The sequence below is a fragment of the Crocuta crocuta genome, unplaced genomic scaffold, assembly GCF_008692635.1.
Source record: "Crocuta crocuta isolate KB4526 unplaced genomic scaffold, BGI_CrCroc_1.0 scaffold687, whole genome shotgun sequence".
Classification (NCBI taxonomy): domain Eukaryota; kingdom Metazoa; phylum Chordata; class Mammalia; order Carnivora; family Hyaenidae; genus Crocuta; species Crocuta crocuta.
Genome location: NW_027530182.1, coordinates 782,611 through 801,119, shown reverse-complemented (window position 1 = coordinate 801,119; position 18,509 = coordinate 782,611). Strand labels below are relative to the sequence as shown.

At 40.0% G+C, this 18,509-nt stretch overlaps 1 protein-coding gene across 6 annotated transcripts in view; it reads left to right on the top strand.

The window, feature by feature from the left end:
- FREM1 (FRAS1 related extracellular matrix 1) overlaps positions 1 to 18,509 on the top strand; it is a 167,629-nt gene that overhangs the window by 64,662 nt on the left and 84,458 nt on the right. For all 6 annotated transcript variants that reach the window (XM_077765043.1, XM_077765041.1, XM_077765042.1 and 3 more), the window contains exons 14-18: positions 3,131 to 3,339; positions 6,565 to 6,658; positions 10,302 to 10,554; positions 16,070 to 16,264; positions 17,368 to 17,553. In XM_077765043.1, coding sequence (XP_077621169.1) covers positions 3,131 to 3,339; positions 6,565 to 6,658; positions 10,302 to 10,554; positions 16,070 to 16,264; positions 17,368 to 17,553 — 937 coding nt within the window. The remainder of the gene's footprint in view (positions 1 to 3,130; positions 3,340 to 6,564; positions 6,659 to 10,301; positions 10,555 to 16,069; positions 16,265 to 17,367; positions 17,554 to 18,509) is intronic.

The window sequence follows — 18,509 nt, the reverse complement described above, 5'->3', positions numbered from 1 at the left end:
AAGTAAAGCTAAATGAATAGCTCCAGTGAGACCCCGAGTGGAAATTATGGGGTAACCTCCAACCACGAGTGGTTGCCCGGGGTGAAGTACCCACAGAGAGCTGGGTTGAGTGATAACGGCAAGGGGGTCTTAATATGATGCTAACAGCAAGGCCCCAAAAACTAAGCACTGGGTTCTAGCAGAGACTGAAACTTTAGTGATGAATGAGTTTGGGCAAATTAGCCTTATGCTTTTACTTTTTTGAAAGTTGCCCTAAAATACATATAGACTTTATTTTATTTGCTTTTTATTTATTTTTTTATTAAAAAATGTTTCATGGGTGGCTTAGTCAGTTAAGCGTCCGACTTTCGCTTGGGTCATGATCTCGCAGTTCGTGGGTTCGAGCCCCGCATCGGGCTCTGTGCTGACTGCCGGCTCAGAGCCTGGAGCCTGTTTCAGTCTGTGACTCCCTCTCTCTCTGACCCTCCCCTGCTCACGCTGTCTCTCTCTCTCTTCTAGAAAAAAAAATGTTTCATGTTTATTTTTGAGAGAGACAGAGCACAAGCAAGGGATGTGGGGCAGAAAGAGAGGGAGACACAATCCAAAGCAGCTCCAGGGGGCTCTGAGTTGTTAGCAAAGAGCCCGATGCAGGGCGTGAGCTCAGGAGCTGTGAGATTATGACCTGAGCTGAAGCCGGATGCCCAACGGACTGAGCCACCCAGGCACCCAAAAACATATATGTTTTAAAACCATGTAGTGTAGCAAAGTATATCCCTGAAAGCATTAGCATCGTGGGGTATTAACTGATACAACTCAGGAATCAATGAGGCTGGCAGACACAGACCTTGTTTCAAAAATAATACTCCTTTTCTTTCTATCTAATCTACCTATCATCTATCTATCTATCTATCTATCTATCTATCTATCTATCTATCTATCTATCTTTTAAGAAGGCTCCACACCCAGCATGGAGCCCAACAAGGTGCTTGAACTCATGACCCTGAGATCAAGACCTGATCCGAGATCAAGAGTCAGACACTTAACTGACTGAGCCACGCAGGTGCCCCAATACTCTTTTAATAAGAGCTCCCTTTATTTCTTTCTCCTACAAACAGTAAAAATGTAGGTTTGACCACATGGAGATATGGCATGTGGGAAGGATGGGGGCGAGTGGTTGTAGGGAGAAAAGTTTCTTGTTTGATGTTTTCCTTTGCTGGTGGAAGTAGCTTATTGAAGAGTAGAAGGCAACTGTCTCAGGATGGTTGGTGTCATAATTTCCACGATCCAGGGGGCTCCCTTGGGGCAGCTGTGCTGAGGGACATGAGGATACAGCAGGGCTCTGAGGGGAGGCCATGACTTCTTGCTCACTTCCCTTTCTTCTGCCCATCCCCCACCCCCCACCACTCCCTTTACCAACTTTTTCCTCAGGAACATTCTCCTTTCAGGGAGCAGCAGCTGCTCTGAAGAGAGTGGCTGCTTCCTTGGAGAACGCTGTGTCCTCACATGGGTAGGGCACTCACCTCAGACCTTCTGCAAAGGACCGGCAGGGCCCTCAACTTGGTGCCCCAACTCTATCTGCTTGCTTTTACCTCCATGTAGTAATGTAAATTTGGGAAAATGATGGGTGAAACAAGGTTCACTGATTTTCCTACTGCGGGATCTCAGAACATTGAATCTGCTTATGTGCCTTATAAATCTCTAAGGTGGAGGTTGAACTTGACTGTTTTTGAGACTTATTTGAGCACACTTCTTGCCAATTACCAATGTGGTGATAAAATATTTGAAGCCCTTCTAATTTTCCTTTTACTTAAAAAAATTTTTTTTAATGTTTATTTATTCTTGAGAGAGAGAGAGAGAGACAGAACACAGGCAGGGGATGGGCAGAGAGAGAGGAAGACACAGAATCTGAAGCAGGCTCCAGGGTCTTAGCCGACAGCAGAGTCTGATGTGGGGCTCGAACTCACAAACTGTGGGATCATGACCTGAGCCGAAGTTGGACGCATAACTGACTGAGCCACCCAGGTGTCTCTAACTTACTTTTTACTTTTAAGTGAATTGTGAATTGAGTAGTAGGTTTTTCTGTCATCAAATGTTATCTTTATGGCTTACTTGTTTGTCTGTTAGAATAAATATATTTCTCGTGGAATCTTCCATTTCCAGTCTTCAATTTCCCTGCTCTACTTCTGTCTCTAAAATACTCACTACAACTGACACTTAAAAACTCTAACCAATTTCTGAAGTCTTTAAGAATTTTTAGGGTGAAAAAGGAGATGAATTCTTTTCTCTAGGGGAATTTGCTATAATTGTTTATTTTCATGGTGATGAATATTATTATGTTCTCCATTTAGTACCACCTATAATAACCGATTTGATTGCTGCTTTCATTATTTAGAGACTGAGGTAAATGAAATGTAGATAGTTTCAGGTTTATGAATGTGCCTTGCTTCTTTGTATATATATCAGTGTTTAGAATTGGAAAAAATTGGTAAAAAATATTTTTCAGCCAAGATGTTCAGCTATGAACTTGTCCATTTACCGCATTCTTTAAAAAAATTTTTTTTAACGTTTATTCATTTAAAAAAATTTTTTTTAATGTTTTATTTATTTCTAGGAGAGAGAGAGAGAGAGAGACAGCATGAGCAGGGGAGGGTCAGAGAGAGAGGGAGTCACAGATTGAAACAGCCTCCAGGCTCTGAGCCGGCAGTCAGCACAGAGCCCGACGCGGGGCTCGAACCCACGAACCGCGAGATCATGACCTAAGCGAAAGTCGGATGCTTAACCGACTAAGCCACCCAGGCGCCCCTAACGTTTATTCATTTTTGAGAGACAGAGGGGGACAGAGGGTGAGTTGGGGAGGTGTGGGGGTACACAGAATCCTAAGCAGGCTCCAGGCTCTGAGCTGTCAGCACAGAGCCCAACATGGGGCTGGAACCCAGGAACTGAAAGATCATGACCTGAGCCAAAGTTGGATGCTCAAATGACTGAGCCACCCAGGAGCCCTGCCCATCCATCCCCCCCGGCTTTACCACATTCTTGAAAAATTAATCAACATATGAAGGTGGTACTAGAAGTTTTCTATTTATTTAATGAGCTCTATCTTCAGGACTATCTCATGGAACAAGGCTTTGAATGTTTTCTTCCTTCTTTTTAGGTATTTACCAACCCCCTGAGAGTGGCTGAGGGAGATCAATGTGTCATCAGCACAGAGAACATTCTGGTTTCTGATGTGGATACCAAACTGGACAACATCAACCTCTCCCTACAGAGACTGCCTCAGTGTGGAATGGTGGAGTTGGATGGATTTCCTCTAAACCCAGGAAGCACATTTTCTTGGGGAGAACTCCATGCCTTAAAAGTTAGGTTAGAACATTTCCTGGATTTTTTTCCCCTTACATACATTGGCCTTCATCTGGATCAACTGTGAGGCAGAGTAAGAGAAAGAAGTTTGTCCAACTTTTTTTGTGGGGGGTGGGGTACCAGCATGCCAATAAAAACTTTCAAGGATCAGTTGAAAATGAGAAATGACAAACTTTTAATTTCCCTCCAGACATTTTCTTTCCATTTGGCTTGCTGTACCAGTGGGAATGACTTTATGGATACTTGAGCCACAGAAATTAATTACCATGAATATTAAATTTGCTGCAACTGTACATATCACGAGAGGTAATAGCCAAACTAGATGAATATAAACTGAAATAAGCTATATGGCTAACCTACATAGTTCAACTTGGCTTTAAGGAGAGTCAGTTTCATAACACTGGAAACTCTGGGATAGAATCTGTTGATCAGTGTCTTTAGTGTAAATTTTTATTCCATTCTAGTGGGAAGGGACTTGGAGTCAAATCTCTGGGATGCGCCGGGGATATAGGGTGTGGAGTGGTACTTGGGTCTCTGACAGTTAGGGATACAGCAGTTCATGTCTTTCTTTCTGTCTTTCTTTCTTTTGAATTTATTTATTTTTTATTTAAATCCAAGGTAGTTAACTTATGGTGTAATAATGGTTTCAAGAGAAGAATTTAGTGATTCATCATTTTCATGTAACACCCATTGCTCATCCCAACAAGTGCTCTCCTTAATGCTCACCACCCATTTAGCCCATTCCCCCACCCACAATCCTGCCAACAACCCTCAGTTTGTTCTCTATATTTGTCTCTTATAGTTTGTCTTCCTCTCTGTTTTTATCTGATTTTTTGTTTCCCCTCCCCTATGTTTGTCTGTTTTGTTTCTTAAATTCCACGTGAGTGTAATCATAGGATATTTGTCTTTCTCTGATGGACTTATTTCACTTAGCATAGTACACTCTAGTTCTATCCACGTTGTTGCAATTTGCAAGATTTCATTCCTTTTGATCGCCAAGTAATATTCCATTGTACACGTCTTCTTTATCATTCATCAGTCGATGGACATTTGGGCTCTTTCCATACTTTGACTATTGCTGATAGTGCTGCTCTCAACATTGGGGTACATGGGCTCCTTCGAACCAGCATTTTTGTGTCCTTTGGAGAAATTAGAGCAGCTCATTCCTTATGCTCCTACAACAGTTTGGCTCACCTTGAGGGCTTTCATTTTTTCTGTCTAATGCAGTTTTGTAAGAAACTTTCCTACAAAGTTTAGTGAAAACACCTTCTCTGTAAAATCATTCAAGATACTCAAAAGCAAGGGTCAGGGAGACAGACATACGAATGGTCTTACCACTTATAAATTCAAGTTGTAAATAGGAATTTTTAAGAAGGTATTAGGGATCAAATGCATAATTCCACACTTGGAAGCTGACTAGGAACTAGGATTTGTGCCAAGGAAGATCACTTTTACCTGAAGTTTAGTCTAGTTAAATTGTTTATTCACAGTCTCCACTATCCTGACCTCTTTTCACTACTCACACTTATCCTCACAAAACTTTCCTTTTTTTAGACATCTCAGTTCTTAGCTACATGTTAGAACAAGACCTCTGTTTAGGTAATTCTTACTAGGGAGTGAATGATGGATAGGAAAAAAAGCACTAATATTTGCCAGCCCATATAATTTGAGAACTCTTCTATAGACCTGCAGTTATGTTTTTTTTGCTATTTAATCTTCACGGCAATCAAGCCTGATAAGGTAGATGGCTGTATTCTCATATTATAGTTGAAGAAACTAAGGCACAAGAAGGTTGAGGTCGCTCAAGTAGTATATGGAGGAGTCTGATTTTGAAACAAGTTCTGTTTGACTCCACAGCCACGCCTTTGGAGGTGCAGTCCTAGATATGCTTTGCCCTTCAGGGGTATTACCATGATAAGATGGGATTAGTAAATTTTCACATAACTATTTTTGTTGAAAATATCAGGGAACATAGGAGACAGTACATGGGAGGGATACTGAGGGTGGGAGGTGGACATTCTTCACCATCAGAATAGAATCTGCAACCCGAGTCCCTAGCCAGAGTATGGGTGAGACTAGTCCTGAGTCAAATATCTTTTAGCTCTGAATTTATTTTTTTATGAAAAAATGTGAATGTTACATATCCTCAATATATAATTTTTATGCAACTATTATTTTCATTTTTTAAGATTTGTTTCCTATCTTTAAAAAATCATTAATAAACTGAAAATTTGGCTCAGTTAGACAGCTATTTAGAACTTGTGGTAGGGTCTCCTGGGTGTCTCAGTCGGTTAAGCGTCTGACTTTGGCTCAGGTCATGATCTTGTGGTTCATGGGTTTGAACACCACGTCGGGCTGTATGCTGACAGCTCAGAGCCTGGAGCCTGCTTTGTGGATTCTGTGTCTCCCTCTCTCTTTGCCCCTCCCTCACTCAAACTCTGTCTCTCCCTCTCAAAAATAAATAAAATATTTTTAAAAATTTTAAAAAAGAACTTGTGGTAAGTAATAAGTAAGTAATTATAGATTCTTAATAGATAAGAATAGATTAAGATTCTTGTGGTAAGTATCACTACAGTGGCTGGAGAGTACATGGAAAGTCCTGAATTAGACAATTCTGTTACAAAACTTGACTGAGAATTAAAGAAAAGTAGGGCCAAGACTAGACAAAAGAACCTATTTTTAAGTCTGGAGAGATTCGGAAATCTTTATAGGTTAAATGGAAGAGAGCTACTAAGTAGAAAAGGGAAAATGGTAGGAGGGAGGCAATACATAATTCATAGATCACAGTTTTAGAGGAGAGCTGAGTAGATCAAAAGCACAGGCAGAAAGATTAGGCTTCCAAGTAGGGGAGCAGGGGCATCCTCAAAATCCGCACTGTCTCCCACTTTTCCCCGTCTACTGCTGTCTCAGTAACCCCCTTGGCCCCAGCCTTGTTTTATGTAAGTAAGGAGAACTAGACCAACCGATTCCCATTGCCATGGTAGCAACTTGAAGGGCTACTTTTTGATTTAGGGGCAAATTAAGAAAATATATCCCACATTTTTCCTGGGTGGTGCAATTTTTACATTCAGGGACACTTGAGTTGTTGAATATGTGACTTCATGATTATGCTATTTTTTTGTTATTTATTGACCGTGTGGCCAAAGCCATGGAAAAGCTCTCTTGTGTCAGGCAACTCCTACTGTCATGGTGGCTTTGAGGGGCTAGTGGCAAATGTCATCCCCACAGGTATCGACATGATGGATCTGAGATACTTCAGGATGATATATTCTTGGAGGTCACAGATGGCACCAATTCAGCAGACTTCATTCTACATGTTGAGGTGAGTAGAAAGTTTCCTCCCTGGTTCATATAGAAATAAAATATCCGGTTTGGAAGCCTCTTAAGAGTTCCTGATAGAACTTGAAACATGTGGACTCCAAAGCAAGAAGATGCCAGCTACTGTCTGAAGGTAACAGACAGGCAATACACAGCAAAGTTATACTGGTGAAATGGGCATACTGCTTTCTCTTTCCAATCCATTTAATGATCGAATCAGTCTGACCTCAAATCCAGATACTTAACTTAAAAATCAATTCGTTCTGCATATAAATTGATTCTAACATTTTTGAGCTGTAACATCCAGAAATATTTACTTAGCACCTGTCCAGGTTAGACTAATGTCACTGGGCTTTTCCTTCTCGAATGGAAGAAACCATGGCTTTACATGTGTGGCGCCTCTTCGTGAATCCCTGTACCATATACTCCTTTCTCAGACCGATTTGAAATAATTACTTTTCCCCTTTTGACAAATGATGAAAAATCTGCACATAAAGGTTAATGGGAACCCCTGAATTTCTCTGTTGAGTGACCACGTAAGTCCACAGCAAAACTCATAGGATATGAGTACTTAGTGACAAAGGAAAGAATTATGCTCTTGATTACTTTTATCTACCGAATTCTAATTTCTGTTTGAATTTTGTCAGATCTTTGAGAAAGGAAATTATTATTAGTGGTAATAATGTGTTTATAAGCTATTTTTATAGTTAATAATCAAGAATGATTACATCCATCCAGTATTTTTAAGAAGCAGACAGGGAAGAAATTATCTCCATTTTATAGGCAAGGAAACTTAGGTTCAAGAAGTTTCCATGACTTGCCCAAAATCATTTATTTGACTGTGTAAACATTCTGTTTATTGCTACTGTTTAGACAAAAGCACATGGCTTTCAAAAGCAATCAGAAGTACAGGTAATTTTTGGACAATTTTGGGTGATTGTTTTCTATCCAATTATCTATACAATTGGATTTTATTCTATCCAATGTTTTCAATTCTGTTCTCTTTGGGCTTTATTATCCATTTGAAAGCTGAGGCCATTTTGCATTTTGTTGGGTGGTCATCATGGATGTATTGGTGACATTAATCAGATAGAGTCAAGAACATAATAAAGAAGGTCTTTAATGAATCCACTCAGAGAACTTGAACCAAGAGATTGTTTCCTAATGAAGCCAATAGAAAATAGAATAGAGTATTGCGTGCTTTTTACCTTCACTTATTTATTTATTCCATAAATATTTAATAAGTGACTTGTAGGGGCACTTAGGTAGCTCAGTCAGTTTAGCGTATAACTTTGGCTCACAGTTTGTGGATTCAAGCCCCACATTAGGCTCTGTGCTGACAGCTCAGTGCCTGGAGCCTGCTTTGGATTCTGTGTCTCCCTTTCTGCCCCTCCCCAACTCACACTCTGTCTATCTCTTTCAAAAATAAATAAATGTTTCTCATTGCCATGTAGTATTCAAAGAATGAAATCTGGCCATGTATAGCAACATGGATGGAATGTGAGGGTGTTATGCTGAGTGAAATAAGTCAGGCAAAGAAGGACAACTACCATATGTTTGCACGTATAGGAGGATTAGGAGGAACTTAACGGAGGACCATTGGGGAGAAGAAGGGGGGAAATGGTGGGGGAGAGGGAGGGAGGCAAACCATGAGAGACTCTTGAATGCTGAGAACAAACTGAGGACTGATGGGTGTCGGGGGGAGAGGGGGTGATGGGCATGGAGGAGGGCACTTGTTGGGATGAGCACTGGGTGTTGTTGGAAACCAACTTGACAATAAACTATTTATAAAAAATAAAATAAATAAATAAATGTTAAAAAAAAAAACCCAAAACCCTAAGTCCCTTCTACATGCCAGTTCCTATGCCAGATGCTTGGGGTATGATGATGAACATGACAAAGAATGCCTCTGTCTTGTTAGAGCTTATAGGCAGGGGATACAGGCAGACATTAAAGATTATCATTGAAATATCTTCTTCTGAAATTAAAAATGCTCTGTGTTCATGCCAATATTCAATCTCTTTCTTGTAAGACATTAAGAAATAGAGTTTATATTCCCAGAATGAAATATTTTGTGATCTTTTAAATGTAAAAGATGAATGAATGAATAAATAAGATTTATTAAGAATTAAGCTTATTAGGGAGTTCTTGAAAAAAAATAAAAGGAAGGAGAAAAAAAGATTATCACTGAAATAATTAAAATGTGGATGTGTTCTACCAATAAATGGGATGCTGAAAGAGAGTAAATGGTGGATGTCTCTCAGTGAGTCTGAGTTGTTCAGGTTTTCCCTGAAGAATCCACATGTACCCTGAAAGATAGGAGACCCCGAGGGAAGAGCTGGGGCAGAGGCTACTGAGCCACAGGGCAGAGAGAGCATGCAGAGATGATGCAGAGACCAGAGATAGAAGCATCTCAGGGTCTTCAGGTGAAAAGGGAGACAAAGGCGCCCAAGTGCACTAAACAAGGCCTCAGACATCCTGGGAGCAGTGCTATGAAGGCATTGAAGGTCCCCATAAGGCGTAACCTGATGAATACCACATTTTATTTGTTTGTTTGTTTGTTTGTTTGTTTTGAGAGAAAGAGAGAACACGAGCAAGGGAGAGGCAGAGAGACAGAGGGGGAGAGAAAGAATCCGAAGCAGACTCCGCACTGTCAGTCCAGAGCCCCATGCAGGGCTCCAACACAAACCATGAGATCATAATCTGAGCTAAAACCAAGAATTGGACACTTAGCGGACTGAGCCACTCAGGAGCCCTGAAAGCCACATTGTAAAAGATGAAAGGTTTACATGATCTGCAGAGAAACCAGGGTGATGAAAGCCACCTTTTTAAAAGATTACCCTGGTGGAAACAAGGGGAGTTGGAAATGTGGGGGTTGACAGTATCCACAGGCTGGACCTGATAACCAGACTTGCAGAGCACACACCAAGTTGCGACTGTGAACTCAGAGTCAGAATGTCCTTCATTTCGATTTAAAAGACTTGCCTTTTCAGGTGTCTGCATCATCCTGTTAGATTCAGAGAGCCAGAGTGATCCCATATTGCTCTTCTTTCCTTTCTACTTGGAGCTTTTTGTTCACAATGATGAGAGAAAAATGTTTTGTCTAGTTAAAACCTGGGATTGATTTCATCGTTATGGAGTTTCAGAGTGAACTCAAAATGTTCGAAATGCAGCTGCTTATTTTAAGTTTAGAGAAACTTCCTGGGTGGCAGGGAGGAAAGCTTTGTGATCACCAAATAATTTGAAATATAAATAACTTTTATGTGGTAAATATAAGTGCATCAGACCACAAGGACTAAATTTCCTCTAGAATATGTGTGAATTTAACGAAAGACGATGGGGACTTTAGTGAAGACTGCTTTGTATTACATTTATATTTTGTCTGTCTGGAAACAAATGAGAGCTCTGAGTCCCAAACCATAACCATACTCTTCCATTCCTACCTAAAATGTTTCCCATGTTGGCCATTTCTTCCAAGATAGTTCATATGGGGAAGATACAGCCCGCTTGGCCAAATTCCATGGCTATTGTTTCATGTGTCTGAAAGATCGAAAATGCCTGTCATTCCGACTATGAGCTATGGGTTACCAGCTGGGCAATTTGTCATCGCTTTCTTTTTCTTGAAAACATGCATTGTTCCCCCCTAGGTATTCCCCGTCAATGATGAGCCACCAATCCTCAAGGCTGACCTCATTCCCATGATGCATTGCTCAGAGGGCGACGAGGTGGTCATTACCTCTGAATACATTTCTGCTACTGATGCGGACAGTGACGACTTGAGACTGATGTTTGTGATTGCCCGAGCACCCCAGCACGGGCTGGTGAGGAAAGGCGGAGTCACAGTGGATCGGTTCTCTCAGGGAGATGTCATCTCGGGGGCTGTGACATACAAGCACACGGGTGAGTGACAGCACGGTGATCAGTGTGGATGAGCGGATGCAACAACTCAACAGAGTCTTAATGCCACTCCTTGCCGGGGGCTCAGTGCTTGCTCTCATTAAAAAAGAAACAGAAGTCGGAGCAGCCTGTATCCCATTTTTTAAGTAGAATCACCATTTTTAGGAGGATTTCTGATCTCAGTAATATAATCAATTTCAAAGAGTGGAGAAGGAACATGTATTATTGCTGCTTTGTTCTTGATGCTTCCACATAGACCTTCAGGTCACGCTGGGGTTGTCTGCATTCCCTTTTTGATCCATTTGAAGGAGATTTTATTTGACCATCACATCTTTGGGACCCATGAATCATAACAGAAATGCCTGAAGTTAGCTCCTTAGGATAATTATATTATTAATTTTAAAAGTTTACACGATCACCAGCTAGTTCCTAAGAAGTAACTTCTCTGCCTTTTGAGTTCCTGAAAAAGCCATTGTGCTATCTTACACTTCGTGTGATGGCCACAGCACCACACACTGGGGGATCCCAAATAGTGATACAGTAAATGCTTATTTATTAGCATCGTGATTTCATTTCCGGCATCACATGATATTGTTACCCAGATGGCATTTGTTCCCCATGTAAAATATCCAAATGGAGAAAACATTAATTCAGTCTCTGTTATCTGCAAGGCATGGTGCTAGGCATTTTGAGCTGCAAAGGAGTATAATCCAGACTCAGCTGTGAAGGGCTTTGAATTTAAATGGATGGACAGACCCTCTCACATGCAAAGATGATAGCATCACATATCTATACCTCATTAGTCATTGCCCCTAGCATGCCTTCTGATCTCTGGGTTGAGGACACCTCCTCAGTAATAACATCGTATCCTTCCTCTGGTTACCTCTTATTGCCCTCTGTTACAATTTCATGTGTACTAATCCATACGTCACTCTCATCTGTGGGTTTCATGGGGAAGCATGATGGGGTATATAAGGCCAGGTGAGTGGTAGAGAGAATAAGAACTATCAGAATTCAAATTGTTTTCTTATTTGAAAAAACATGGGGAATACAAGTAGTGCATGGGGACTCAGGGTGGGGAGATTGAGAAAGATAACGATTAATTTGGAAATGGGGGGAGTATTATGAAATAATATTTTTAAAAGTTTTTTAATGTTTTACTTAATTTGGGAGAGAGAAGGAGGCAGAGCACGAGCAGTGCAGGGGCAGAGAGAGAGGGAGACAAAATTTGAAGCAGGCTCGAGGCTCTGAGCTGCTAGCACAGAACTCATGAACCACGAGATCATGACCTGAGCCAAAGTCAGACACTTAACTGACTGAGCCACCCAGGTGCCCCAAAATAATATTTTACATATACTTTGGAAAACAATGATTTATTAAGATACCAGTTGTTTTATGGCCAATTAATATGGCACTTTGTAATCACTCTGCCAGACATTTATATATAAATATATATATGTAATTTTTTTCATGTTTATTTATTTTGAGAGAGTGCACCAGAGCATGAGTGGGAGAGGGGCAGAGAGAGAGGGAGAGAGAATGAATCCCAAGCAGGCTGCCAGCAAAGGGCCTAGGGCGGGGCTCGATCACATGAACTGTGAGATCATGACCTGAGCCAAAACCAAGAGGCAGATGCTTAGCGCACTGAGCCACCCAGGAGGCCCCAGACATTTTTTAAGAAAATGGTATCTCCTTATCTTCTTCTTCTTTTTTTAATGTTCATTTATCTTTGAGAGAGAGAGAGACAGAGAGCAAACAGGGGAAGGGCAGATGGAGAGAGACACACACACACAGAATCCGAAGCAGGCTCCAGGCTCTGAGCTGTCAGCGCAGAGCCCGGCACGGGGCTTGAACCCACAAACCATGAGATCATGACCTGAGCCGGGGTCAGATGCTTAACCAACTGAGCAACCTGGGTGCTCCTCTCTTTATCTTCTTAAGTATGTTCAGTCTTGGGAAGGGTTCCCTGCTTGCATCCTTGCTCTGGGGGGCATAGTCCACATGGTCAAGGTCTCTGAAGAGTCCACAACTAGGTGCGTCATTCTGATTTCCCCAGTAGATCTCATACAGACTGGCAGAAAAGGGGCCAAAGACCAACGACTATTGATTCTTACATGATTTTGACATTTGTGGCCGGCTCACGCAGAGATAAATTAGGGGTGAGATGAACCCGTCTCTGCTAGTACCCTGCTCCAAGTGCTAAACAACAGGTGTACATATTTATAAATCTCTTCTGGTGTGATGGCCACGTAAGGGGGGGTCAACTAAGTTTTTTCATGAGACCTTCTAGGACACCAGACAAATCACTACAGGTAGATGTTTTGTTGTTATTGTTTATGTTACTAAATTAGCAGAAATAGTGCCAATTCAAAAGACAGTCTGTTATTTGAATGATGTTTCCATGTAATGTTTACCCAATTGCTCAATTGGTAGTGACTTAGCATGCGTGGGAAAGACTGTAAGGAACCACATTACTATGGGACCTGAAATTTCAGTGGCTCTGCACTTTCCTCTCTGTGTTGATTATAAAGGCAACCTGAGGATAATTTTGTCACCATTATTATTTGCTTTCTGTGAGGATAAAAATAACACTACATGCTCATTTCAAAAAACTTGGGAAGTATGGAAACGCATTCTGAAATTTTGAAAAATCACCTATTTATCTCTCAGAGATTATCACTGTTAACATTTCAGTACTTTGTTTTCTTTTTTTCTAATCATAATTTTTAACACAGTTACAATCATGTCTGTGTAGTTTTATTGATTATTTTTTTCATTGAGATTATCAGCTAAAACATTTATTAAAATATTTACTACATAAAGTTATTGTAAATGTAAGTTTTAGTAATTGAATAATATCTTATGATGTAAAGTTACGTGATTAATTTGCTATTCTCCCAACATTAAACATAAAGTTATCAGAAAAAAATTTTTTAAGGCTGCCTGGGTGGTGCAGTTAAGCAAGCATCCAACTCTTGATCTCTGCTCAGGTCACAATCTGATGGTTTGTGAGTTCAAGCCCCATATTGGGCTCTGTGCTGATGGTACAGAGCCTGCTTGGGATTCTGTCTCTCCTTATCTCTGCCCCTCCCCCAATTGTGTATGCTCTCTCTCTCTCAAAATAAATAAATAAACTTAAAAAAATTTTCTAATAATGCCACAGTTAACAGTTTTAAGTATAAATCATGTCCTTAGACTATATTCCATTCAAAGTAGAGACTTGCCCATCCATATTGTAGCCTTTTTTGTGACCAGATGCTCAGCCTGGTTTTTCTGTTTTTCTGTAAATGTACCTATGCTTCCACTAGGTCGAAATTACAGTTATGGAAGGAACTATGTTTGCTTTTTAAAAACATTTTTTTAATGTTTTTTTTTTTTTTTTTTGAGAGAGAGAGAGAGAGCAAGAGAGAGACAGAGCACCAGCAGAGGTGAGGCAGAGCAAGACAGGGACATAGAATCTGAAGCAGGCTCCAGGCTGTCAGCACAAAGCCTGACGTGGAGCTCAAACTCATGAGCTGTGAGATCATTACCTGAGCTGAAATTGGACACTTAACCAACTGAGCCACCCAGGCACCTCTGTGTGCCTTAAAAAAAAAAAAAAAAACAACACTCTCTACTCTTCCTAGAATGATTTTTCCACTTCTCTTCCTGCATGTCCTCATTCCCCCATCTCAATTCTCTGCCTCATCTGCCTGGTAAACTAATTATCATTTAATGCATAGTATAAAGCTAGCAGAGCCATCTGGAAAAAAACTTTCCTGACTTTCCCAGCCATGTGTTCCTGCCCACCATGCCACTGTCAGCCAGTACTTTCATCTTTCTTCACCCTCAGCCCCCTGTACATATTCAGGCTGAGGTACATGAATTTTCAATTTAATTGGTTAAAAAAATGACATAATAATGGCAATTTCATGTGGTTCCTCTTAATGCATATACACATCAGTTATATTCTAACCCAACTACATTTCCTTCTCTACCATTATTTTGTGTCAGTGCCTGACATATAATAGGTCTTTTGACATTTGACATTCTTTTGAACTGTCTGACATTTTCAAAATGTCTGCCTAATTCTCTGCTGGAGCGCCCAGCATAGTAATTACCAGATATGAGCCATTAAATATATATTTATCAGGTGAATGAAGAATAAATAAGCTTTATTCCAATTTATGTTCTTATAAATATGACTAGATAAGAGGCATCTTAAATTTTACTTCTTCTAAAGTTAAAGCTGGATTATTCAATTCTAATTCTCTCAACTTCAACTCTGTTTTTCCCTCTAAGCCCAGTTTTCTCATTCTTTAATCATTTGGTTGCTCAATAATATCATCTCTTGATTTTCCTTGTCATTATTTTAAGCAGGTAGAATAATGCCAAGCACACTGCAGTATAGATTTGATCAATGTGTCTTGTGAAAATATATGACGTCCCTGATCTTTTGTGTACTAGTCTGATCAAAACTTCCCAATGTTTGCTTTCCTCTTGGCACTTTCAATGTGAAGCATGAGAATTATGAAAAACACATCTGCAGAGCTTTTCTGTTCCCTGGAGGGTGAGCGCTTCTCTCTCTGTGCTGTTAGTTAGTAACCAAGAGCAGATTGGCTGGTTTGCTGATCAGCTATCGAATCCTGACATTTTTCCCCCTTCTTTCTCCCACTACTTAAGTTAGGGCCATTTTATTTATTTTTAAATTTTTATTAATTTTTTATTGAGGGAGAGAGAGAGTACACACACACCTGAGTGGGGGAGGGGCGGAAGGAGAGGGAGAGAGAGAATCTCAAGTAGGTTCCATACTCAGCGACCACAACCATGAGATCATGACCTGAGCCAAAATCAAGAATCAGACACTTAATCAACTGAGACACCCAGGAACCCCAAGTTGGGTCCGTTTTAAATCCCATAAGCATAAGCCCTAAAGAGTAAAAGGAAAACAAAAACAAATGCCACTTCTTTGCGATGTCCTGTTGCTATTTCGTTAGCACCTTGGCTATTAGACAGTGAGGAAAATACTGAAACAAATGACAACAATGTGGATTATCTTTCTATTTCACCTTCCCAGCTTCTGTTTCTCATAACTGTGGTGTGGTTGATGGTTGTTCACTTAAGGTAGTTAATGTAAATGGGAAGACAATGCAATTGGAAAGACAAGGGGCCTTCTACTCTCCCTGAAGTTGGTCCTATCATGAAACAATTATGAAGGAAGAATGAAACCATCGCCAGTGAAGCTTTGTGCCTCTCCCATGTTCATTTGTGAACTGTCAGACCCTTGTTAGCCCCTTTTTGCCCCTCCATATGGTGATAGATAGCTGGCAGAGCCTTCACCAGAGGCAACAGATGGGCAAGCATTTTTTCATTATTTTCATGACTATTTAATTTCATAGTGATAAAATTGAGTTTTATATTGTAGACACATAAGTTCCTCTCTTCACCATTCTATGCTTGGAGAAGAGGGGCAGATAGATTTCATCTGAGTATTCTATATTTTTAAAAAGTCAGGTTTCAGCTATGGTGTGTCTTCCAGGTGGTGAGATTGGCTTGGTGCCTTGTTTCGATACCATTACATTGGTGGTTTCGGATGGAGAAGCTGGTCCTTATGTGAATGGCTGTTGCTACAGTGGGCCCCGTCCATCTGTTCCTCTTCATGAGTCCTTTCCAGTATATGACCTCAACGTCACAGTACAGCCAGTGGACAACCAGTCACCTTCGATTGCAATAGGTGACAGCGTTTTCTCCTATGAAAGCTCTATCATCTCGTCTGGTGTCACGCCTGTGGTTTAGTGAAATGATATGCATTTGAATCATAGTTAAAATAAACTACAGAATTGCTGATGATAATTGCCTCCACACACCTTTGTGGAAAACTCCAGGTCTCTAAAATGTTGCAGGGCAAAAGAATTTGTCTGTTTAAAAGTGTAGGTAATTCTGTAAGGAGAGAGAATGCAAGTATGTTTGTGTGTGTGTGTGTGTGTGTGTGTGTGTGTGTGTGTGTGTGTGTGTGTTTTGGGATGAGGACAACATTGGAATCCTCAAATATTCCGGCTTTATTTCACATGGGGAAATCTAATTTGCCTGCTGGAGAGAGAGTAATTTATTTTATCCATAATAATTTCTATTAGAACAGAATGAAAATACCAGAGAGACCATTTATATACATTTAACCTTATTTGCTTTTTAGAAAGTCATCGCTTCATAGACATTATGTATATGTTCTGTCTCTTAGAAAAAAAATATGAGCATATGTATGGATGTTATTGTAATTTGCAAACTATCTCCCAAGCAATGTTCTGGAAAGGAAGCATTATCCCTGCAGAATAATTAAGCACCAAGGCATGAAAAAAATGTTCGTTATGAGTAATTCATAATAGCTCGCAGGCAATTAACGCTCTGACAAACAGAGGTAACAACTGATCTTGAAGAGTACATAAACTACATTTAGTGGCTTATCATTAAAACAGTTTGGCAATTCTTATTTTCATTTGTCACTTCTATAGAGACACAAGGGAAATCAGAGTTCCTTGAGAATGACTAAAGGGCTGTAGTAGAGCATTTAGTATTTCTGCTGTCTCTCCATTATTGTCTGGCTTGCTTGTACAAGGAAAAAAATATCATTCCATAAGTCAAATTAAATTCCACCCATTACCCCTGAATATTTTCACTGTAAGGAGAAATTATGCCAAAGGAAATGAACATCTCCCATGGAAGTATATTTGCATATGGGAGGCTTCTCTGAATTGGAATTGCAATCACTCCCTTTTGTCTTCACTATTCTGATTAGAGGATTTCACGCTAAGTCATAATTGTCTTATTATTTGTATGCAGGTACCATGTTCGTTGTAGATGAGGGTTTCTCAGCAGCCATTACCATTAACCATTTGTCTGCCACTGACCCTGACACTGCAGCAGATGACTTGGAATTTGTTTTGGTTTCTCCTCCCCAGTTTGGCTACCTTGAAAACACCCTTCCTTCTGCAGGTTTTGAAAAAAGCAATATGGGCATAAGCATAGGTAAGTCATGGCTTCGTGACCAGCAGTCACTTGCCTATGTCATGTATCTGACTGGCCAAATCATGCTTAATGGCTGTGTAAGGACTTCAAAATTGCTTAAAGCACTGTATACATTCAGGGAATTATTATTATAGCTGATACTTTTGAATATTGTTGTTTTTCATTTTAATTTTCTATTTTGAATTTCCTTATGTATGGGAGTTTACTTCAAAATAAGTGGAAATGTCACTTAGGAAAGCTATAAAAATACATATTGAAGAAAGAATGTTTAAAAAGACCTTCATAGCAACCCAGAATACTGTGATATAATAAATCTGGTGGGAGCTCACAGGTCTCATTCTCTCAACCTTTTAGTACTTTTAAAAGACATTGGCAGAAAAGATTAAGACATGTATCATGGGTGTAACAGAGAGAGAGAAAGAGCCTGGGATGTTGAAGGTGAGGACTTTAATTTTGAAACCAGAATGTATCTCAGATATTTAAATAGCTCTTGTATTTCAGACAATAACAACTAAAACAGAAACATTAATAGAGTGACTAAATGGATAGAAAAAAAACAAGACAACTATATGCTGTTTGCAAGAGACTAAGTTCAGCTTCAAAGACAGACATAGGCTCAAAATTAAGGGATGGAAAAAGATATGGTATGCAAATGGAAACCAAAGACAGTAGGAGTACTTATAACAGATACAATAGACTTTAAATCCAAACTGTGGCAAGAGACAAAGAAGGTCACCGTAAAATGATAAAGGGGTAAATTCATCAGGAGAATATAACAATTACAAATTTATATGCATACAACATTGGAGCACCTAAATATATTAAGCAAATACTAATAAATCTGAAGGAAGTAATGACAACAATACAATAATAATAAGGGACTTCAGTACCCCACTTGCAACAATGGATAGATCATCTGACTGAAAAATCAACAAGGACCCAATGGACTTAAACTG